The sequence below is a fragment of the Nelumbo nucifera genome, chromosome 2 (assembly GCF_055504915.1).
Source record: "Nelumbo nucifera cultivar China Antique chromosome 2, China Antique-T2T, whole genome shotgun sequence".
Classification (NCBI taxonomy): domain Eukaryota; kingdom Viridiplantae; phylum Streptophyta; class Magnoliopsida; order Proteales; family Nelumbonaceae; genus Nelumbo; species Nelumbo nucifera.
This window is the reverse complement of record NC_142650.1, coordinates 42,099,948-42,124,772: the sequence shown is the minus strand read 5'-3', so window position 1 is coordinate 42,124,772 and position 24,825 is coordinate 42,099,948. Positions and strand designations below refer to the sequence as shown.

The window sequence follows — 24,825 nt, the reverse complement described above, 5'->3', positions numbered from 1 at the left end:
GACCACATGGTCAATTACAAATTTACAATTGATGTCCCTCTACCAGCCTCATCACACATCGTACGCGGTAATGTATGGCACCTTGCCAATTGATGAATTTCAGCATAATTTGAGTTTGAGTAGACAGGGTTATTTCCTCATATAAGATGGTTGTTTGTCCATGACAATCTGGATTCGCTGATCTTCCCAATTTACTTTGGTAAATGCGCAAGACTTTGTTCTGTTCAGTTTCTTCTTAATGAAAACGAATAATAACTTTAAGAATGGGGTTGAGAACCACAAGGATACAAACAAAACATTATAGAAAGTTTTAACACCCATTACCCTGGTAATCTGGTGAACATTTCGATGAGAAGCCTAGCAAAATTTGTATCCTGCAATCTAAAGACCAAAACTTGACGCAAGTTGAATAGCTAAAAAAAATTAATATTCAACCATCAAACCTCTTCCAGTTCTTAACTTGAACCCTACTTATTTAATTTATCTTCCCATCCTGCTTGCAACTTCTGTTCTAAAAAACAACAGGTGTTCCAAGACAAACTAACCCAAGCATCCATGGAAGAAAAGGCAACAAATCCATTTTCATTGCCAAAGTAGAAACTATGCATAACATACTTCCAATTTCTTGAAAGAGAGGCAAGATCATTCAAGAATTCTTTTTAATTTCATTGAAAAACAAACCTTACACCATGAGGACATCAAGATGTTAGGCTAATTCTATGTTGCATTAAAATAGTGAGATTCCTGTTTCTTTCTTCTTTTTTAGATCGGTAAACTAGTGAAGATCATATTATCCAAATCATTTCAATGTCCATACTGCTTGTACAAAACTACCAAAATGATGTATGCATCTATTTACAAAATGATAGGATTACCCTACCTTAAATATTTGCACGACATACACTAAAAGACTTCACTTTGAGATTGTTGTGCTTCATCTTTTCCAAAGATGCGCTGAAGTTCACGTGTTGCTGCTTCAAATGATGCTGAAAGCAAGGAAAAAAAAACAGAAAAAGCATGTGAGAGCAAAGTATAAATACGTTCTTCACAAGAACAATTAAAAAAGATGACTAATTACTAAGCCTGTGCCTCAAAATAATGATAACTAATGGGGACAGCAGTTTACGTAATAAATGACAAGATAAATGCGTTTAGTCTAATAACGTCATTAATCAGGAATTTCCACCACCTTTCCAAACACGGAAGGACTTTTGATTGATCGGTGAGCCTGTCACAGTTTGAATTGCGTCAAACAACATATTCTGTGGTGTGCTCCTTAGTTCTTGGACTATTCCATAAATAGTCTTCCCATTATCAAAGAATATGTGGTTATTTGGATGTTTTGTTTTGCAACCAGCATGGCGCTCAAACTCATAAGCATTGAGTACCTGCATAACCATTTGATCAATAAAAACATGGCTGCTCAACATGACAAAGCGGCTTAAAAAAACCCCCTTGCCTATTGTACCACTTTGAAATGGAAACCACAATTACTTACCTTAGAGTAGTTACATGTCTGACAGCTGCACAAATATCCAGAGCCTTTTATAACACCACGGAGCTCCTTCTGGCATGTGTAGGAAATAATCAAACAAATTAAAATGGTGGCAAGTTACTGTGAACAAAATATACACTAGAACTAAGATTTACTCAGTTACCTCCCGTGACCAGGAAATATACTTCACAGGGACTCCATCAAGCATCCCAGTTGATAGCAAGCTTTTCACATTTGAAGGGAAGTTGTTTGGAGCTACCTTCTTTGACATTTTTAGCTCCATCTTATTCTTAGGAACCGCTTCAGTTCCAGCAGATGCAATTTGGGAATTATTTGCAAGTACATCCACACTCGCATCAACCAATTCTTTTTCACCAATTGGCTCTGATGTTTGAACAGAAGATTGGCCCATTAACAAGTCATAGCTACTTATGAGCCTGCCGGAAGGGTTCGTCTCAGGTTCCAGATGAAAGCCAGTGAAAGATATTGTAGTGGATTCACCCTTATTGTACGGATGGCCCATTGAGATGATATTGCTGTCCCCCTTGTTGAAGATGTGGCCCATTGTCATGGTGCTGTCATCTCCTTTGTTGTAGATGTGTCCCATTGATATGGTATTTTCGTCAGCTTTATTGTAGGTCTGACTCATTGATATGGTATTTTCATCCCCCTTATTGTAGGTATGGCTCATTGATATGGTATTATTGTCTCCTTTATTATAGGCATGACCCATTGATATGGTATTGTCATCCCTCCTATCATAGGCCTGAGTATGACCAATTGATATAGTATTGTCATCTCTCTTGTCATATGCATGACCCATTGACATCATATTGCCATCCCTCTTATCATAAGTTTGACTCATTGATATCATATTGTTGTCTCCCCTATTGTATATGTGTCCCATTGACACCGATATGCCATTATCAGAGTCCTTGACTTGATTAATTTTAACTTTTCTAATACCACCATAGCTGAGGCAGGAGGCAGGATCTTCCATTGTATGAGAAATAGATAAACCGACAGAAGGATCATTTCCAAATTGGTCCTCAAAAACCTTTCTTCCCATATTCAAGTGCCCCGTATTCACAGATGGAATGTTGTTAACACCAAAGTTGATAGTCCTCTCTGGCTCTGATCCAAATAACCGATCACTAAATTGGCCTGACACTGACTGGAAACTCGAAACATTCTCCCATGGAGAGAAATTCACATTTGAAATCCCTGAAATTGGCTTACTGTTCGAAGCATCCATTGCTTGCTTCTTGTTGGGAAACAGTTCAGGTTCAGTAGGATCTACAAACCATTGATGAGCGCGTTTTGGTTCGATCCTGGAAGAATTGTCATATGATATCTCACCATCATTTAAACACCCAGGACCTTTTGCCATCCATAATCCCTTGCTCTGGAAAGACTGCAACAAAATATTAGTTAAGAAAAGATCCCCAACAGATAAGCCACTTGATCATGCAGCATGGCTAAATTAAACAGGATGATCAAAACATAATGATGTAATCAGGTATCAAAATCTATAACAAAATGACTTCATATCCACCCACCATGCCCTTCAACCAAAGTAAATAAACAACAATAAAGATAAAATACCAATCATCCATCTGGAGGGTAAAGCTTACTCAAAGCATTGAAGAAGCTAAGATCAACCATAATTTTCTTGAAACCTAATCAAACATAATTAACAATCCAGATGACAAATTCAAAGAAAGAATACAAATCAACCACCATGCCCTTCAACCAAAGTAAATAAACAACAATAAAGATAAAATACCAATCATCCATCTGGAGGGTAAAGCTTACTCAAAGCATTGAAGAAGCTAAGATCAACCATAATTTTCTTGAAACCTAATCAAACATAATTAACAATCCAGATGACAAATTCAAAGAAAGAATACAAATCATCTGATTCAAGAACCACCTTGAGAATAAAAATTCCTACCAAGAGGAAAAGGCCATTCCTATGATGCCCCGATACAGATACCAACAAGGACAAAGTCACATATATGTGGATTGGGAAAATGAGGATACGACTCTCCATTTATCCAAAATATTTGCCATTTTGGCTTTCAATTTCCATTTTACCCCTTTTTAATCAAATAAGGGAACAATATAAGGCAGCCTAAAAGAATCCAATGTGATCTGCATTAACTTCGGTTTTAGGAGTCACTTCAGTATGCAGTATTAGAAACCCGCTTCACTGAGGACACTGGCAACAACTGCAGGCTAGGCTCACGTCTTTGCATTGGTCTCATTGTGATAAAACAGTAAAATTCCTGACCATTATAGGACCGAAAAAGCACTTAACAAATTTACCCAACAAAACAGTCAATTCTTCAATATCATTCCAGCCTAGAAAAAAGCTCAGTGTGAAGGGTTGGAGCATTAATTGATTAAGCACGAATTCCTGCAGCTGTGAGCTATCTGATATATAAGGCTGGATCAGAAACACCTTCCACAAGTTAAATGAAGAATTTGTATTTCGAAGATTGACATCTATGCTGCTCTGACACTTCTAAATTAATAAAATAGTTGTCAGAAATATGGCTGATTCCAAGACTCAATTCCTCATTGTCCAACATTCTTAAATTCTCATCCTAATTTTCTTTTCTTACAGCAACCAGTTGTACAGTACGTTTTGCCAGTTGAATATAAAATTATAAATACAATGACATTACCTTTTCGGAGGGTGGGGGTGGGAGAGAATGTTTTGAAGAGGCAGAGATAATATTCAATTAAATTAGGCCTCCATCTATAAGTATAGCAAGAGATTCAGAAGATATCCCACTTTTAAACTCAACCTTTCATCACTATGTACCCATGTCTAGAAATTTACATCTCTATGGAGGATAGTATTTTGCGGTCAAGGTCCATTCTGCCTTTCACACATAACTAAAGATTCTTCTGATACCCCCAGTGGCAGAAGTAATATTCAAGCAGATAAATCCTTGTGGAATCATATTCAACTCAACTAAGAGAGCCATAACCAGACTTCTTCCAGGAACACGTGATACCAAAAGAGATTATAGGACTCAAATACCTTCACAAACTAAAATCCCATTGATTTCTTGTTCCATCAAAAGCATGGAAGAAAGAAAAAGGAAAAAATAATCAATAAAATGGATGGAATAAAAGGAAATAACGGGGAAAAAGGTAAAAATGCACTTATATAACAGTCCTCATTTGATGGATGAAGATGTGCAGTTGTAAAAGTCTCCCTTCCACAACAGAAATAAAATCCCCTTCCTCCCCAAAATACATTCTCTTAAGTCCAATTCCATCAGTTAGTAATTTCACTGACCTTAAGTCCTTACGTAATGAGATTTCAGGTGGTATTAGATGCCCCATTTCTTTGACAATGTTCTGAACGATAAACATCCCTCAGTATGAATATTATGACTTTCTCCCTATTTCCAATAAGTTGAAGAATCTAGTTATTGGATAAACCCATGCAAAAGTATTGGCACCATCAAAGCTTACAACAAATGAACTCAAAACATGGATGAGATCCATAGTGAACTTAAAATTAACTCCATTGGCCTTCGACCTTGCCATCATGTTAAAACCGTGTTTCCAAACTGCAGTCCATAGAATTCAATTACCATAACAAGAGAATAGAACCTTTACTCATTATACTTATGCACTACGAAGCTAAGTGACCAAAATGAGTGATAGTATGAGTACAAACAAGAACAGAGAGATTGGTAGAAAAAATGGCAAGTTACATAAAAAACAATTGGCAGGACTCCTTTTCTTTATTTAATATATTCCTTGTGCAGAATGAATCCATGGTGATCTCCCCTTGATGAACCAACATTCTTAATACAAGGGCTACCCAAATCCACAGATTACATCTTGAGCTAACAAACCACTCATGGAATTGAGAATACTCAAAGATAATAACTCCAGTCCACCCAATTATTCTTAGTTGCACATGATGTCAACTACCATATTCCTTGTGTGGGGCTCTGTGCTCATAGATTCTTTGAGGACAAAACGGCAAGATGTACACCTATAAAAGTTTCCAGTAAAGTAAGAGTAGCTTAGCTGAGCTGACTTTTGATGGACACTTTTTTTTGATATTGTAAGGAAGTGTGTCAAAACATACTGCATGGAAGTTTCAAGACATACTTAATAAAATTAACACTTAGTGTGCAAAATGATATAGCTTAGTAAATCATACAATAAAAAAACTCTAAATGTTAGGATTTTAATTATATTTGGCAAAAGTATATATTAAAAATGACATAAAAACTAAATATAAAAGCATGATATATGCATATTATATGGCATATATGGCTTAACCTTATTAGGAAATTGAGAGTCGTAACCCCATTTTCCATTTCCGTTTCCATGTTACTATCCATATCTGGGGCATCATAGCTAACAAAATGGGTTCCAACAAAAGGAAATTGCTCAAACATATGCCTGTGTATTGATCAACAAAACCCAACATCTATAGACGTCTGCAACACCTAAGAGAATGTAATGGCAACCCTACAGATTAAAGCCACGGTTGAAGCCAACATCCCTTCATAACACATTTACCCCTCCCCTACGAGTTCCATCCAAATTACGTACTCAAGGTCATGAACAAGAAAATAGGAATAGAAAAAAAAGGTGTCAATTCAATTTAGAATACTATTACAATTGGGAGTAGAAAAAAAAAAATTAGACTACAAGCATTACGCATTCCACACATAAAGAGAGACAACAGTAAGCGGTTCATATAAGATTTCCAACGGAAATGACTATCACATGAACCTTAACAAAAGCACCATCTCAACCTTAGCCACTAAGTACAAACTCCCTCAAGCTAGTAGCTCCATATTAAACACCATACTTACGACTACAAAACAACATTTCTAAGCAAGAAAGCTGCAATTCAGGCATACCATTTTCACCCCTTTGCTTCGATGTGTAACTGCAAGCTTTCTAAAGCACGATCAAATAGAGTTCTGAACACTGTGCTTCCCTTCTCCCGCCTAGGAAGAAATATGAGTAAACACGAACCCTTGCGTCTGTACAATCGCCTTTCCTGGACGACCAAGCGAAACCCAAACTCCGTTCCAGCAGTTTATGGGCTTCGTCTAGTATGGATTATGCATCAATGACGCATGCACGGCCTGATACCTGCTCCAACCTTTAACAGAAAGCATCTTCGAGAAGAAGATCGGAGGTTGTTCTCGTTAAGACCACTCTCGAAACTAGAGAATTGATCGAATAGTGTCCGATCTTCTTCTCTACTGACTCTCCATCACCTGTAAAAGCCGAATCTTAAATGTAAATTCCCCTATCCGGTTTCAACTTGTTTAACTTCATGACAGTGAGTTCAAAAGGTTTATCTGATCATAGAAAGACCATAGAAGAACTATAGAGAATAAGTTTGTAGTTTTTCTTCTCAATAAAATAACAAAGAATAGTGATGCCCTAACCCTAATCCTAGGGGAACTGAGATTCAAAGGCGAGAGATTTTCAAAGAATCGTACCTTCGATACAAGGCGGGTAATTTGAACGAGTGGTTGATCTCCGGTTGGAGATTGAAGAACTTTTCCGGCAGCTCTTCACCGGCAAAAATTGAATCGGAGTGAGTTCTCTTTAGACGCGAGATGGAAATAATGGATGGTGGGTTTTGTTTCTGAGGAAAAGATATAAGATAGTGCCCTGCACACAACAACAATTAGCGGTTTCTCATCTTTACCGTACACGTGGACATGATATCACTTCATCGAGACCATTCATTAGGCGTGAACATCTTGCATGGCACATAACATTAAGCAACAACCCCAATCATCACGCTGATTCCACACATCAAACGGTTAGACTGTGGTTGAATTCTCATGCTGGAAATGAATGGCAAAGAATAAGGCTATATGGTTTGTCTTTATATACAAGGATGTATATTCGACGAGACCCTAAAGCTGGAAACAAAGCATTTGGATCTCCAACCCACAGGTATACACACCCCACATCCAGATTGTAAAACAAACGGGATCAAATCAGATATTAGCTAAATTCCAATAATGATCCCTGTTTACAAAATAATCTAAATATAATTCCCGAATGTTCAAATCTTATCCATTGGAACTTGGAAGGGTTCGACAATGATGCCGAAAAGACATGGTTAAGGTTGTGTTTAAATAAGTTTCGGGTATGTGCCTCTAAAATCCAAAAGCATAAAGACCAAAAGAGTGTGTTGTGACTTACGATGCTTCTAAAATAGTTTTTATCAGTTATCACATTCGAAACACTTTTTACCTCAATCTTGTTTTTCACAATTCAAAATCCAATCCAAATAGAGCCTAAATTATTGAGCCTAACCTATCTGTAAACATAAAATATTCAAATCAACTCTACTAACGAATACAATATTAATTCTATATAAATATAAGTAATGTTTAAATATTATCAGATCGGATCAGAGGTAGATCCATATTCAATTCAAATGTATTGGGTGGTTCTATCTTCGTGGTTCATTGATGCAGCAAAAAATAAATTGCATGTGCATGATTTAAAGTTTGTCAACTACTAGTAAGCAAGTATGCACATATTTTGTACATAGTAATTATAGATGATGATATTGAAAGTAATAATGTATCAAAAAATTATATTAATATGTATTTTTTTATTTTTTAGTTTTATTATTAATAGTATGTATATTGTAAAATTCAAATCTGATTATATAAAACACCTCATCCAAATATCATTGGATCGAATTGTGAAGCTTCAAGTATCATTGATAGGCTTACCTACTTGGATAGATTCTTCTTTTGGTAATGTTTTATCTATTTTTTTTGTTCATTTATCAAATAAATATAAGATTTAAATAGAGAGAATTGAATGAGGTGAATGATGTTATTTGATCCAATGTGTGTTAAGCCGAATATGCAGTAGATAGTCCTGCCAATTAGACGAGGTCAAGGTGGAAAGACAAGGTTGTGCACTGTAGTTTGCAAGCACAGAGAAAATTAGAGGCTCGAGGAATTTATCCCTGGGCAGGCACTTCGACACTCGAGTCAGTAATGAAGTGAGAGAGAGATTGATTGGGCCGAATAGGTAGAGAGCTGGTCCAAGCTGAGGAGAGTAATGCGTGTTAGATCTCAAAGAGCTTACCTTGAGGGGGAGATGCCTTTATATATACTGAACACTCGTGTTGTAGTCAAATGAGGTCCGTGGGGTTATCGGGATGAGGTCACCCACCAAGGTTATCAAAAGGTCCCACTCTCCCTGGCGGGCCACGTCCCCTTGTCCGTGAGAAACTTTGCTTCCTCGTGAGGCCTCTCCGTGACACGATTGTGGTGGCATGTGCTGACGTGGTTCAAACTCACTAGCCACAGAGGCAAATCACGTGGCAGTTTTGGCCAGCTAAGACGTCACCCAAATAGTGAAAAAGTAGCAGTATGGGTGTTAATGGACTGGTTTTGAACTGGACCCTATCCAGTCCAAAATCAATTTGGACGGATTGGATGGACCAACAAGACATATTGGATTGGACCAATCCGGTCCAAAATATTTATTAGATTGGATTGGATCTGGTACGTCCATAATAAATTTATATTGGATTGGATTAAGCCAATATCTAGTCCATTGATATAAGATAAGAATATAGGTGTCAATGGAGCATGTTTGGGTTGAAACCAATATAAATTAAAACGAATTTGGACTGATTGGACAATCCAAACACTGAAATGGATCGGTCCAAAATATTTATTGAATTGGATTGGACATGGTCCATTTATAAGGGGCTCACGTTGGACTGGATCGGATTGGACAAAATCCAATCCAATTGACACCCCCAAGTAGTAGTTCAATTTACAATTTAAACCTCACAATTAAATATGGACTAAATTCAAAATTGAGTATTTTAGTTAAAAGAATGTTCCATAATATTATTCATATTTTTAATAGTATTGTAAATATAGAATTATAAATGTGTTCAATTTTTTCTATAATTCTTTTTTGTATTTCTATGTGTAAAAATAAGTTTGATATGTCACACTTACTTCTTGTTTAATATGATAGTTATATGATATTATACATGTGCCTGAATGTTCTTTTGCAAAATTTATGTATTTTTTTTCATGTTGTATTTTTATATTTTATTAATTTTTATATTATTTATTTATTTATGACATTAAATGCTAACAAATTTGACCCAAAAGTTGAATAGTTGATCTTTTCCAAATAGTAAAATAATTTCATTTTTTCTCAGTTCTAAATTATATATTTAATTTTCATTATCAATAAAAATAATTCTTGTTTATTACACTTATTTTTTAATTTCATTAACAAAAATATCCTAAATGTGTCTAATTTTTTCTATATTTTGTAATTTTTTATATTTATTTCTATTTTACAAATTTTATTAACTAACTATGACTATATAGATTGATCAATTTGATTCAGATGGTTGAATTTCTTAGCCACCACTTTGATAAATAATGGCTTTTTATCGAGTTAGTTTTCAAATATACAAGTTTATATTGTTAAAAATATTGGCATAGGTCTAATTAGTATCATTTATTAGTGAAAAATAACTTAATATAGGATTTAATAGGAGAAAATGAGAGTTAATACTTTAAGTTATAAGACTTAATGAGAGGGGATTAAATGAGGTGAAATGTAATAATTGAATTTACATTTTAAACCCTTACAATTAGAGATGCACTAAATAGACAAATATGAGCATTTTAGTAACCCTTAAAGTTGACATTAAAGCTACAATAAAGTGACTTTTATATCATTTCTCAACAATGAAATAAGGAGTAATTTTAGTCCAAAAAAAATTTCACTCTGCATTCCCACTTTTATATATAGTATAGATATAGATGAAATGTGCGCAAAGGTTTTATATTAGTATTGTATGTATGCTAAAGAATTTTTATAAAGGTAGTTTCAATGGAGATACGTGGTGGGTAAGGTTCAAAATATTAATATTGCAAATACTATTTGATGGTGCGCAATCCAGTCACTCCTGGCTAGCACTCGCATGGCTCCCAAGAGGTACCTGAGATGAGGAAGAAGAAGAATCCCCGGGGGAGTTCACCCGGTGGGAACGCTCTGACGATTAAGTCAGTATTCTGAGTAAGAAGCAAAGGGAAGACAAAAGCTAAGAGTGAGGTAGCGCAAGAGATTTCAAGATACCCGTTTTCTGAGAATAGGCTCCTTATAACAGAATTCTTTCGTACCAGGCCTACTGGCCTCTGATGGGGCAGGTACAACCGCCACTGTCAGCTTGTCACAGCCGTTACAGGCAGGGCTGAGGTGGCACGCGCGGGATCGTCACTATAGGGTGCGCGCTTGTCAGGTATAAGACACCTTCTAGAGGTGGCAGGCACGATACTATCTGACGAGGGACATGGCGGCTGTCCCAGATTTGTTGGGTACGATGGTCGAGCAGGAAGCCTTCCTGTGGTATACTGAACTACCCTTCCACGAATTACCTTGCGCCGGGCTGTCTCTTGAGTGACGAGCTGCCCGTAGTAAGTTATGCCGAGTTGGCTGACCCGATGTGTTTATGCCTCGGGGTGTCCTGAGATGGATCGGTGCGTTCCTGTCTGGGAGTGGCCCGAGGTCCATTGGGACGAGCTCGGGCCTCAAGAGAGGTCAGGGTACCCCGAACTCGAGGCACCCCAAAGTGCCTTAACCCCGGGGAGGAGGTGCAGGTAAGGAGCCTTCTGGCGAGTAGTTTATCCGCACAGTTGCCGAGCTGAACTCGATGGGACCTCCCCTCCGAGTTGTGGTTGCATCTGTTGCGCTGTCACGCTGAGTCACTGTTTGAGCAAGGTCACGCCCACGTGTACTCGTGCTGCGAGGTCGGGCCAAATCACCCTCCATCACTATTGAGAATCGATTTTAATATATTTTTACTCCATGTGGTTAAATCCATAACCATAACCCCATTAGGAGTGTATTGATACTTGGAATCTTATGTTTTTTTAAGTTTTTTTTTTGTATGTTTAAAGTTTGAAACCATTCATTATGTAAAAAGCCTAAAAAATGGTGTTTGGAAGAGTTGTTGATAATCGATATGATATAATATGAGACATATTGTATTCATACTTTGAACCTTGGTCTATATAAAATGTAAGTTACTATTGAAAAATAATAGAAAACAAAAATAGACTTAAATAAGAAATCAATATAAATTTCTATCAATACTTTAAAAACTTAAGCCCCATGTTATTTTAACAGGGGTAGTCTGTATTCGGCATATCAATAGGAAGGAGTGAGTATGATGAAAGGAGAGTTAACAAGGAAATCAGTTATTTAATGCACCAATGCAATACTGTGGGGAAGTTGACAATACAATATGTATCAGCATTTTATTTGTTTCAAACATGAACCAATGCAAAGTTGAACAACCCTGAAAATCTATTGTTCTAGATCGTTAACTCAATGTAACATTAATTGCATGTGTTTGAAAATCTATATTCCATGTTCCACATACGAAGTATTGAACCACACCTATCTCAAATATTTAAGTGATTACAAAGCCAGGTAGGTTGCCCTAAAGATAATTGGAAAGGGTTCTTGAGAAGAAGAATTGATAAGATCAATCGTCGTCTGGTTTTATGTATATATAGTACACATTTACAGGATTCAGGTCTGGAGACAGAGTATCGTGCATGTAATCTTTCAGGTTTGAATAGATCAAATTAACTTCATTTATATAAATATAAACAGAGGTTCAACCAATTCAGAGACAAAACATCAAACACAACTTGAGAACACTGCCCGAAAGATCCAACCAGGGCAGTTGAACAAAATCGAACCCTGCTCTTGGAGACCTCTCTTCACAAGAAAGTGGCCTGGGCAAAACCATTACATAATCTGCCTGTTTAGTATAAACAAAAGAGAATTCCAAGCCAAGAGTAATATCACAAATATCCTTAAAAAGTATCTGAAATCTGAAATCCTGTTGTTTGCACGTCTGATAAGGCGTTGACAATCTGAATCCAAGATCACCTTCCTAAAGCCACAGTGTTTAGCTAACAACAGTCCTTGACGAATTACAATAGTTTCTGCTGGGATGGCCCAAAAGGCTGTACACGGACCAAACCAAGCAACGACACACCTTCCCTTGCCAATCTCTGGTCACCAAGTCAAAACTAGCTTTATTTGCACCCAAAAACACTCCATCTAAGTTTATGCTAAACACACCAAAGCGTAGAGAGGCTGCCAAAAAGAACCTATGGACCATGGCATCAAACTCTATATCGACCGATATAATCACATGGATCTTTGAAGTGACTTTGAATGACCACCTCAACTACTCATTTTTATTTTGAAGCCTTACAACTACTGATCATTGACTACCTGAAGAAAATGTTTGGTTGTTTGCAAGGGAACAGGACAACTCTTTTACAATTATATATATATATATATATATATATATATATATATATATATATATATATATATATATATATATATATATATATATATATATTTGTTACTTCAGTATTTTATAAATGCTATTTTGAAGCCTAATTTTTTAAATATTTGAGAAAATAGTAATCAGCAATTTGCAAACTGTTTTTATAAGACAAATATATAAAAGTTTGAATATTCCTCATGAATTGATTTTTGCAAAAAAAAAAGCTATGCTTCCAAAATGACAAGATTTTGAATGGGCTTTTTGACCAAAATGATAAGTGGGGTTTGGGACAATATATTCGCATTCACTCCCCAATCTTCAACGTGTGAATCAAGTATGAGGCTTGCATATCCTCAGGCTTATGATTTAAAATTCTTTTTTATTTTGGTAGGGGTGGATAAAAAAGAAATTAAGCTACGTATGGAACAGATTACATTCTAACCCTCTGTTAACTTGATTTAACACATCTCACTTCAAGTGTAATGCATTGTTCTGCTGTTAGCCTAACTTGCGAAGGTGGGCTGCTCCAGATTTTGATGAATGGGTAAAAAGAATGATCAGGAGGACCTGGAGACGGTCCCTCGTTAAATGCAGCAGCTTGCATGGTGCTCCCTCGTTAATAGCAGAAGCTCTTCGGCTTGCACCCTAGTTATGCACGATGATGACATGCTAGCCAGCAATGTCGACGGAGAAATAATATTGCTGCGGCTTGCGGCGTGTACGGCTGTTCCGGTTGAAGTACTGACCCTGACCCTGACCCTGTTGTTGTTAGCCACGTTAAGTTGCACAGAGAACAATGAATAAACGGGCCTGTGATCCGAGAACCTTGATTCCCCTCTCATGTACCACATCTGCTTCACTCCTTCCCCTTTCCATAGTATCCGGTCGCACCTATGCAAACAAAAGTATTACTTAGTTGTAATTTCTCTCTAATCCAAATTAGAAATTTCTCCCAAAATGCAATATATACATGGAACTATATACCACTCCGAACCTGGTGGAAACATGGCTAATGGATCGCTACTACATATATACTTGGCAGTCAATTTTGTGCCATTTATCTTTATCTTCAACGCATAAGATTAGATTATTAAAAATAACTATGGCACAAATTGGTCATGTACCAATTAATGTTATTTCGTACTGAAAGATAGGGATCGAATTCAGTGCGTATAAACGCAGCAGGTTATGTGAACAAAGTTCAAAGTATGAGTGGTCGACAAAACTAAATGGAGCGGAACAAGTAAAAAACAGAGGGAGGGGGTTAAAGCTTAAAACATATATAAACCATACCAGGCAGGCGTGCGCCTCTTTTGTTTTGATGATTTAGAATTAGAGGTGTGGAGAACGTAATCGTCAGAATCGGCGATGTATTTGTAGGTCGGAGCGAAATATATCACCCCTTCTTCCCACCCACTAAACACTCGACCCGCTCGTTGCTCTATCCTCAGCTGCAACCCCCACCCAATACGCACGCACAGATCAGTCAACCAAAGAACAAAAATTAAAGCGACAAAAATACAAGACAAACTAGACCACATCTCCAGTTTCTATTTGAAAAGGGTGTGTTACTCAAACAAACTAGACCACATTGGTCACAGACTGAATCATGGAAATATACAGAGCAACGGATTCGGCTTTCACGCTCCAAACTAATTAACCAAGTAAAGGAATCTCTGTTAAATGTTAATCTGATTAGAGGAAGGAATTTAAAACCCACCCGCCTTCCGGCTTCCTGAGTTGTCAACTAGTATAGACTGTAGCTAGGATATGCTGCGTAATGTATCAATTTTAATTAAGGGGAAATTATCTCACCTGGTCTTTCTCCAGGAGGGCTTGCCAGTCGTTCTTCTTCAAAAGCTGGTGAGTGTCGTCATCCTCACAGGTCGAAGCGAGACGATAATTTAAATCACCAAGCCAAATAATCTTACTGCATGCACATTAGAAATTAAGCCAATAATAAATGTCCATCATCGACCACAAGCAGATTATTTATACGACAGTCAAACGGTGAACTGATGAGCGGGGGTAGGATGAATAAAAAAGAACCTACTCATGGCCTAATATGTTATCAGGAGAGGATGACGAGGACACCTCCCGTCCACCACGGTCTCTGTTGGATTGAGGAAATCTCGTTCTCTTCAGTATTTCCACAACGTCCGAATTTCTTCGCACCTCATCCCCTTCTTTTTCGCCTGAGGTCAGGTGCGTGCAAACAAAACAGAATGTTGTTGTTTGGTGTAGTGTCATACTTATAGATATGGAGCCCTACAAGTAAAATAAGCAAATACCCATATTACCATGTTGCGTGCTACCTTCACCCCTTCACCCACCGCCACCTAGGCACCTACCTACCTACTACAAAGTCTACAATTGGGTAGGGTGTTGGGTGCGACCAAACTGGGTCGACCGGTCGAGTTGGATTCAACCTTTATTACATTCTGAATGGACCCAGGCCGAGCCCAATACAGATGCCGTATATGTGTGTCTGTGTTTTGAATGGCAAACCCAGATGTGGTTCTTCAATTACGACAGATCGATCGCATTTACATTCTCTTGTTTTCTGAAATTCTTTTGAACAAAAGAAAAAAAACTCTAATTCCAAATTTTAGATTGTTAAGTCCACTAACCTTATTTCCGAGATATCCCATGATGCCCCTTCCAACGCAAGAAACCTTCAAATTACTAATGCATCGGCTGAGATCAGAGCGCACCCATACGCACAGGAAGATACCCACCATCTGTTTGCTTGCGGCCAAGCAATATTGGCTCCGCATTTGACTGCAAAATCCTCCCGGTAGGCAGAGCAAGTCTTCCTCGCCTGAATTCGAAGTTTGAAATGAACTGCAAATCCTTTCAAAATCCTCTGTATCCAGTTCATCCTCCATCGAAAGAAGATCCGAGAAACTAATTCTGGGTTTTTGCTTCACGTTGCCGTGGTCAAAGTCGAGCTGGGCATTGGAGCACCCTTTACAATTTGCGTCAGTGGTGTCCTCCGTATTGTTTCGGTCAACTTCTTGGTCTTTGTCGCTGTCGTTCAAAGCTCTACGAATCAGCGATAGCCACTTCGTAGCGGGACCGTTGTCCTCAGCACCAAGTACATTCCCTGCATTTAAAGGGACGATTTCCTGGAACCTGATTTTATACGGCAGATATCAGTACATCTTAGCAGAAATTACGAAAAATGCCAATAATACTGGAAGCACATTGGCCGGCCAAACGGTAGCAGGGGTTGGCACTGCGACGAGAACAGTGTGAACCAAACGGCCATTTCGTTAGAACTTGGTAACTGGCACAGAAGAGTCTGAGACAGAGACTCGAGTCTCATTAGAATGTAGAAACCAGTCAAGTCTCAAGGATTTTTGGGTCCATATTTAGTCTAATCCTCTAGTCAAGATTGAAAATTTCATCAATCAATTGAGATTTGTCGAATGCCCAAAACCTACAAAAACAGGAAGGTTCTCTTCCCTACCCTGTCCCAACGTCCTTATAATTTAAAAACAAACAGGAGCAGAAGAGGAGGAGGGAGGTTTGTATATAGAAAGCGAGTTAGGTTGAATGGTGAAGGAGATTACCCGAGTACATATATGTCAGATGGAGCAGGAGTCCGTAGCCAGTCCGTTAGGTTCAAGCGCTCGTCTGGTGATTTCCCTCCTACGTTCCAAGTGCCAACGAACATCCTAGTCCATCCAAAATCACAAATTAAGCTGAAATAGAAATTCATAAATAAATAAAACCACAGAACTTTTCCTTTAATATGACCAAATTTTCCTTCACTTAAAAATTATGTCATTTGAAATGGGCTACTTTACTCATTTTAGGGAATGAGCATTATTCGAGTCACCATTGGAAAATAATTGGAGCAGCTTCCAATTTCCTTTTTTTTTTTTCTTAATGTTTTCAGTTTCCATTTATTTTTTTCAGAAAGCCCGTAAAGGTAGAAAATTAAAATTAATAATAAAAAAATAGCAGCAAATAAGGAAAGTCAAAATGTCAAATAGTAGTCTACTTATATGATTGGATGGATACCTCAGGTCAAGAGTATCAGCGATAACTGGACCTTCCGGTTCGAATCTCGACCCTTTCGGATTCTCTGCAGTCTCCATCACCCACCCTACAAATCGTGAGTAATCATCCAAATCCTATGACGATTCATACACACTCAATTTTGACTTCCGTCCACATGCCACATGTGACGGCACCCCTCAACCATCCAATTAACTGGTCCCGCAAATGTGATCATGGGCCGGCTAATACCATCCAATCCATCCATTGAAAACAGGGTGGGGCTCTCTCCTTTGCCATGAATTGGGCCATCAACCGGGGTCGGGTCCTGATCCATGGGCTCTCACGTGGACGGGGATTGCTGACAGAGGACACAAGTTTAACACTACCTTGGAAGCCGCATGACAGGAAAACATATCGCTCATCGTCAGAGCAGCTTTTCCTTCTTTCTCTCGTGCCCACGGCCCCTGCATTCCAAGAAGAGACCATCCAAAATTTATAAATCCGATACGAAACAACATACATAGATAGGTAGAGATCAGAATTCAGAAACCCGATATGATATTCAACTCATTAATATTACCTCTTGTGGCATAATCTGAATGAAACTCGTCGGCTCTGCTCTTGATGTTCAACCACTTTCTTACGACTATTTTCGGCCAAGAAGACTGCGGGAAATCTCTGGGTTTGAGTTCTCAAATTCTGAATCAAATAATAATTTCAAACAAGAAAAGAAAGAAAGTAATAGAGTAGTCCGGGTTAGCTAGTATTGTGGAATATTAAATTGCTCACCTTCGTGTGATTCTTGTGACACCCTGTTCTCATTGTTATACCTTTGGATCATTCAGGGGCAAGAATCCAGCACAACAACGCCGACTGGCCGTCGATATCCTTTAATGTTGAAGAAGTACAAATGTCTCTCTGCTTTTTGTTTTACAATTATAAATATTAAAAAGAGGTAGAAGAAAAAAAAAAACGATCGATTTCAATTTTGCAGCTATTTCGAACAGAAACTATTACGTAGCTGTCTTTAATGAAGTCTAACTACCAGATTAAGTAAAAAGGAATACCAAATTGAAAGAGAAATGAAAGCAGTTCCATAAGATCGTAAAAGGAAAGAACAAAGCCGGGATTAAAAAAAAAAAAACATTAGCTTTTCTTTTAATAATAATAACATACGTATGCCAGAGACAGAGAAAGAAGAGTAAAGGAACAACAGAATGGAAGGTGAAGAATAAAGGAGGAAAGAAGAAATGAAAAAAATCTTGGGAGCTTTCTGTAGCTTTAGGTGGATAGAATCGGCCTAGTGATATAGTTACATTAAAAGAGAAAGATTCTTCCTTTTGAAAAAAGTTATTGTATAACCTGTAAATTACAAGGCAATTTTTTTTGGTAGCTAAGGAAAATTGAAAGAAGAAATTTGATAAATAATTAATAGAAAAGCATGTTATTTTGGACGGGAGAAAACCTTGCAACCTAATGGAGATGTTGGAGAGCTTGTTAATGAATCAATAGATTGTTAATTTGGGCATTCAATATACCAGAAACTCCACAACCGAGAAAAACAGAACAAGACGATCAGAAACTATCAGAGAAACTCAAGTACTATAATTTTCTTCGATGGCTCCAAAAATCCAAAATGTAAACAGAAACAGAGGACAAGAAATTTTACCGACGAAATAGAATAGCAAAAAAACAAATGTTTTCTTTATTCCGAGAAACAGTTCAACAGAGCGTCCAAATCTAAGCAGAAAAAGGAAGCACCAGAACCAAGATCTCAGTGATAGCACATTTAACGAAGAGGAACTCTTACATAGAAAACGAAAAAACAAATCGAATGACACAATTTTGCGGTCCGTGACTTGTTACAACATTGCTTGCAAAGCTCAGAAATCGAGAAAAATAATAGAAAATCCACCGAAGAAAATCGAAAGACAGCAAAATCCGGTAAAAACTAAAGAGTGATGATTTTTCTGGCTGCAAAAGCGGGTGAGAAACGCTTACAGCAGTCGCAGAAGTACAAACAGCGTCTTGCTAGTGGCGGAGAGGAGACCAAGCCACTGCCATGGAAAAATAAAAGCAGCGTCTATTTTTCCTCGTTCTATTTGGTTCAGTCATCAGTGAGAATTTTCGATATTGCGTCGGTATTCCCTTTCTTGTATACTTGTTTGTTGTTAGTGTGGCGGAGAAGAGATCAAGAGAATGGCAGAACGGACGGGCGGAGCGGCTGGGAGACGTCCCTGGGAAAAGTAAAAACCCAAAAAGGATCTCGTCTTTCTACACCTTGATGAGAATTTGAGTCTGGAGTATGGAGTATGGACTCGAACAGAGTTGAAGGAGGGGGACAGAGAAAAAATCCCGAATGGCTTATGGCCTTATTATACACTCTTACACAGACGACGACGAGCGAGTGAGCGAGGAGTGCAGGCGTGGTGGGTTCAGTTCTGCAAGGATGGGGTGGTGCGTTGGGCCGTTGAGGCATGGCCGCGTGGGTTCCGTCCCTACTTGCCCTACTACGTTTATAACCTGATTCCCACTTCTAGGGTCTCGTTTGTTGCGTTTTAACTTTCAAGCCCTCGGCGTCAAATCAATCATTCACATAAGTTTGACTCTGCACAAAGAGTGATCTGGGGCCTCTGGCTCGACGGAATGGAATAATGCAACGGGACTCGACAAATGACCAATCGCTATGAGAAGTGGGCACACAAGCAAATGAAGAAATGAATGGTGGGATTGGAGACTCCCTCACACTTGGCACCAGCTAAAAAGCCAAAAACCTAGTAACTCGATGCAAGGTAAACACCGTTTTGTTACATGGGTGGGCTATGTATCTATGTTGTACAAGAGGATTGTCAATGCGGCATTAACGTACTCTTCGAGGGGAGGTAGGTAGTCGAAAGACTAATAAGCATGTAAAGGTTAAACATGAGATCTCCTCGATATTGAACTGTGTGTTTGTGCTTATCATCGATTAATGCAATACAAATTGTCATTTATCTAATTTGTGTGCATTCTTGTTGTCTTTTGTGTGTTGTTTATTGCATTTGTAGGCTTTTTCGACCCCATCGAGTGCCGCATGGGGCCTCATCAATTAGCCCCATGACAATTAGAATCAAAGCAGGTTGCTCCTCAACGGACGTGACCCTTGCATAGCAACACTAGTGGTGGTGCAATGAAGCACAACAAGGAACTCATCAACGAGATTCAGCATGGCCTTATCCATGCTAGGGAGACCGATGAGGCTCTAGGCAATGAAGTCGTCACAAAGAAAGCCCTGAAAGGTCGCACATCCAAAGCGAGCAAGCACGACAAGTCAATTGACAAGTTTGCTGCCTTCGACACACGCATCATTCGTTGTGAAGTGACCACTGGGGAGATGCGTGACTGAGTAGAAGATATCTACCTAAACGTGGAAACAATTGAGAGCTCCATGGTGGAGCTAGAAGCCCGCTTGAATGGCATCATGAACGAGGTTCAAAACGTCCTAAATGGCAACCTCAAAGAAGTCATTGGCACAACATCCTGACAAGAAGGGAGTTCATCTCGATCCAACATCAAATAGCAGTTTGACGAGATGAGAGCTGAATGATCGACATGGAAGAGAGCCATGCCCCCACCTTCAGCCATTCAAGCACAATTAGAAGACATCAAAAGAGAGTGGATGGCCAAGAAAGCAACCATGGCCACTCCTACTGACCTCCAAACACAATTAGATGAACTAAGAGGAGACATGACGCTCCTCAAGAGATTAGCGGCCAATACTCCTAGCCCCTCCACAACACTGGCCCCTACTCGTGTGAAGATTCGGGAGCCCACACCTTATGCCGGTTCCCGAGATGATAAAGAACTTGACAACTTCTTTTGGCAAATAGAACAATATTTCCTTGCCGCTAGCATTGATGATGACCTAACTCATATTTGTATAGTGATCATGTATTTGACTAACATTGCTATGCTATGGTGGCGCAGGCGATGCCAAGACAATGAACGGGGAACGTGCACTATTAATACATGGGCTGATTTCAAACGAGAACTAAAGCGGCAATTCTACCTAGAGAATGTGGAGTACCTGGCGCGTAAGAAGTTGAAAGCACTCAATCATGGGACACACACCATGACAATGTCAAAGAGTTTTCAACCCTTACCCTAGAGATCACGGACATGTCCGACAAGGATCTATTGTTCAACTTCATGGACGGACTAAAGCCATGGGCCGAACTGGAGCTCCAACGACGCAACGTGCAGGACCTCGCCAGCAATGGCAGTGGCAAAGCAACTCAATTAGACGAGTTTATCAGATGAAGAAGCCCCTAAGCCAGTAAGCTCGCGTGCCCCAAATTTGAGTGGGGGAGCAAGTCATCCATGCCCTCCGAACGATAGCTCCAGCTTCAACAAGCCAGCAAGACAAGACTACGAGAAGAAGTCACAAGGAGAGCAAGTCCCTCATCACCAGTACAAGCTCTGAACCGCTGGGCCCCCAGGTTCTTGCTTTCTCTGTGGGGAGAAACACCTGGTTCGCGACCGCCCAACTAGGAATAAGATCAATGCCCTTGTCACCAAGCTCAATGATGATGAGCAGAGTGACAAGGAAAAGTCTGTGCAGGCGCTAAGAGTCGGTTCCCTTCAACTCTTCAATGCCATGGTGAAGAAAGAGGCCAATAACAAAAGGCCAAAGAAAGCCCAAAGGGGGTTGAAGTATGTAGACATCCTCCTCGGTGGGAAGCCGACTCAAGCCCTTGCTGACACAGGAGCCTCCCACAGCTTCATATCGGTTGCCGAGGCCAAGTGACTCAATCTAAACATTGTGAAAGAGACAAGGTGGCTAAAGGCCATGAATTCCGGGGCTAAGGCGATTGAAGGCATGGCTCGTGGGGTTGATCTCCAAGTTGGGTCGTAGACAAGCAGGACTAATTTATCAATGGTGCCCCTGGATGACTTCCAAGTTGTCTTGGGACTGGACTTCTTGACACAGGTAGAAGCAGCACTCATGCCTCACATCAACTCTCTATGCATCTTGGACGAGCACTCCCCTTGTATTGTAGCAGTCATGACTTCTACCAGGGTTCATGGGAAGCAAGTTTCAGCACTACAACTTTTTCATGAAGAAGCCGTGTTCGACGCCAATATGGAGGAAGCAGAGAAGTTCCCCACTCCACTAGTTGAAGAAGCCACCCCTAAAGCCAACCTCAACAACAGAAGGAAGCAGCAGGCCATCAAGCCATCCTCTCCACTCCAGCAACAGAGTTCATGCGAGCCGACAACTGTCAAGCAAAGCCGAAAACCCAAGGCCGTGTCCAATTTCTCCCACACCTACTACCAAAACCACCGGAGAGAGCGAGTGCCACCCAAGCCATTTAGGGACCACTTTTGTACCATTCCTCAGACTGAATCACGTAGTAGCCCTATGAGTCACCCTTGGGGAAAAAATCATGGGAACCAACACCCCAAAAATGCAAAATACCATTTTGACACTTACCTGGCCCAAACCTTCCCTATAGCCAAGCCAAACCAGCCACCATCATACCTTGAAGCCAGCAGGAAAGTACTACGCCATAGGAAACCCCAACAGAACAAGCCAACCCAACCATGCCACCTGAATCTACACCTCGGCCATGGACAACAGTCGGTTCGTGGAATAGCAGAAGAACCCTCCTTCCACTTCAGTGGCTCTAAGGGACCAGACAAAGCCGATCTCCGAGGACATAGATTGAATTGAGTGGGGGAGATTGTTACAAGTGACTCCTTCATCGCGCCAACAAGCACCTTCCACCATGCCACCAGAGTGCTTACAAGCATGCCTTCATGGTGTCATCATGTGTGTCATGGGTGGGCTATGTATGTATCTTGTAAGGGGGGACTACCAATGGCGTTATTGTAATTACTTAGTATGATTTTCCACTCTTTTGATGTTTCCTTTTGCCACTCCCCCAAAACCTTAACGTACTCTTTGAGGGGAGGTAGGTAATCGAGTGAGTTATAAGCATGTAAAGGTTAAGCACGAGATCCTTTCGACATTGAACTGTGTGTTTGTGCTTACCATCGATTAATGCAATACAAGCTGCCTTTTGTCTAATTTGTGTATCTACTTGTTGCTTTTTGTGTGTTGTTACTTGCATTTGTAGGCTTTTCTCGACCCCATCGAGCGCCGCACGGGGCCTCGTTGATTAGCCCCGTGACAATTTGGTTTTGCACTCATAAATTGACTACCACTTGTTTAATTGTGATGGGTGCAGATACAATCTCAATGCTGAACCTATTCATCTGAACTAGAGGTCCAATCCAATACGAAGAATATTTTGGACCATTTTGGACAGGTTCAATTTAATGCCTAGACTGTCCAATCTATTCAAATTAGTTTTCATTTAAATTTGCTTTAATCCAAACCTAGTCAAATTGACACTAGTATTCTTATCTTCTATCAATGGGTTAGATATTGATTCAGTTTGACCAAATCCAATATAAATACATTACAGATGAACAAGGTCCAATCCAATCCAATAAATACTTTGGCCCATTAAGTATGGACTGGTACAATTCGAAACATTGCATTGGTTCATCCAATTCATCCAATCGATTTTAATTTACAATGACTAATTTTAAATACAAAAACAGTTGAAAAAACAATTTTATTTTCATTTTCAATACAAAAAATATATATATTACGAAATGTTACGAAATTCAATCAGAGTGCAAATTCACTTTGATTTTGCATTTGCACCTTACCAATTGCATGCGAGGAGTAGGGATTTACAACCTACACTAGTGCTAATTTGATGTCTTCATGTTTCATTTTTGGCCTCATGTTTGAGAAAATTTTGGAATGGGTTGTCCTCATTGTTGAAACCTTATTAGTTCTCTAGTTAGAAAGACATCTTTTCTTAAATAATCACTGATGTCTTTTTAATATAAATGTCTTTTCTAAGAACGTAAGTTGCAAATTTGATACATCGATTTTTTTATCTTTCAAACTAAGCTCAAGTTCCTTTCAGCCTTTGGATTGTAGGGGAAGCAGATGTTCTGACTTACAAAAAATCATAACTCTGCATTTATTAATGTTAAGACAAATTTTTAGTCAAACATTCCTAATCTCAGTGTTCCATATATATAAATTCATTTAAAATAGCATGTTAATTAATTTATTATATATTTTTTCTCTAAAATGTCAACTTTTGTTCTCGTATACAATTAATGTAAGCTTAGTTTGGTTTTGCATTATTACCAAATGCATTTGCATATGATGGATATAAATATGAATTTCAATATCAAATGTTTTTTTCTACATTAACCAAATTTGTGTGCAAAAGTTTGCTACGACTTTTGGAAAGCAAACTTTGCTCTTATTTAATGCAAATATATCAGGAAAAAAAAACAAATTTATTATCATTTTCAGATATTCTTTTAATACAAAAAAAAAAATGTATTATTACCAAATGCTTACAAAACTGAACCAAGTGCAAATTCACTTGAGTTCAGCATTTGTATTGTTAGAAATGCAGCCAAAAATGTCAACTCTGCGTTGAATGGGGATTTGCTTGAATCAATCACTAATAAGTAATAATTATTTCTTTTTCCTAATTAAACAAATAGCATCTTGCAATAAAGGCTCTAGAACAACCGAAACAAATTGTTGTGTTGCATGTTTTGGCAATCAAAAACTTTTGGGTAAATGCATAAGCATCCAACCTAAAGCTTTGCTTAATCATGCTAATAGCCAACTTAAATAACGGGTGAACCATCTGGTCATTGCGTGCTTTATTCTGGGGGCTCCATTGATAATAACAAACTTTTTTCTAGCTATGAAGTTGAAATTAATGGGCATAATATTCACAGTTTAATCAGGTTCTATAATGATATAATCAATTTGAAATGGGAAATTGTGTTTATCCAACATCTGAAAGGATTTTCTTTTCCCCTATTTTAAAGGAGTAAAAAT

General features: G+C 38.8%; 2 protein-coding genes across 7 annotated transcripts; both read right to left on the bottom strand.

Moving 5' to 3' along the window:
• Window positions 1-645: 645 nt before the first annotated feature.
• On the bottom strand, window positions 646-7,362 carry LOC104599288 (uncharacterized). Its single transcript, XM_010261768.3, has 6 exons — window positions 6,997-7,362; window positions 6,403-6,768; window positions 1,659-2,909; window positions 1,499-1,567; window positions 1,190-1,388; window positions 646-986 (listed from the first exon to the last, which is right to left on the bottom strand). The coding sequence occupies exons 2-6, from the start codon at window positions 6,403-6,405 to the stop codon at window positions 904-906; spliced, it is 1,605 nt and encodes a 534-aa protein (XP_010260070.1). The 5' UTR covers window positions 6,406-6,768; window positions 6,997-7,362; the 3' UTR covers window positions 646-903.
• Window positions 7,363-13,213: 5,851 nt separating this feature from the next.
• LOC104599287 (type I inositol polyphosphate 5-phosphatase 8-like) lies at window positions 13,214-19,387 on the bottom strand. Of its 6 annotated transcripts, none has more exons than XM_088896960.1 (11): window positions 18,897-19,387; window positions 17,685-17,816; window positions 17,476-17,560; window positions 17,282-17,359; window positions 16,917-17,001; window positions 16,463-16,567; window positions 15,518-16,022; window positions 14,941-15,155; window positions 14,703-14,817; window positions 14,181-14,338; window positions 13,214-13,778 (listed from the first exon to the last, which is right to left on the bottom strand). In XM_088896960.1, exons 2-11 carry the CDS (start codon window positions 17,715-17,717, stop codon window positions 13,472-13,474), a joined length of 1,686 nt encoding a protein of 561 aa, XP_088753086.1. In that variant the 5' UTR covers window positions 17,718-17,816; window positions 18,897-19,387; the 3' UTR covers window positions 13,214-13,471. The 6 variants fall into 6 exon arrangements, with proteins under 6 accessions (XP_088753086.1, XP_010260065.1, XP_010260068.1 ...); XM_010261763.3 differs by having other exon boundaries at window positions 17,685-17,813; XM_010261766.3 differs by having other exon boundaries at window positions 16,917-16,980; window positions 17,685-17,813; window positions 18,897-19,386.
• Between the last annotated feature and the right edge of the window lie 5,438 nt (window positions 19,388-24,825).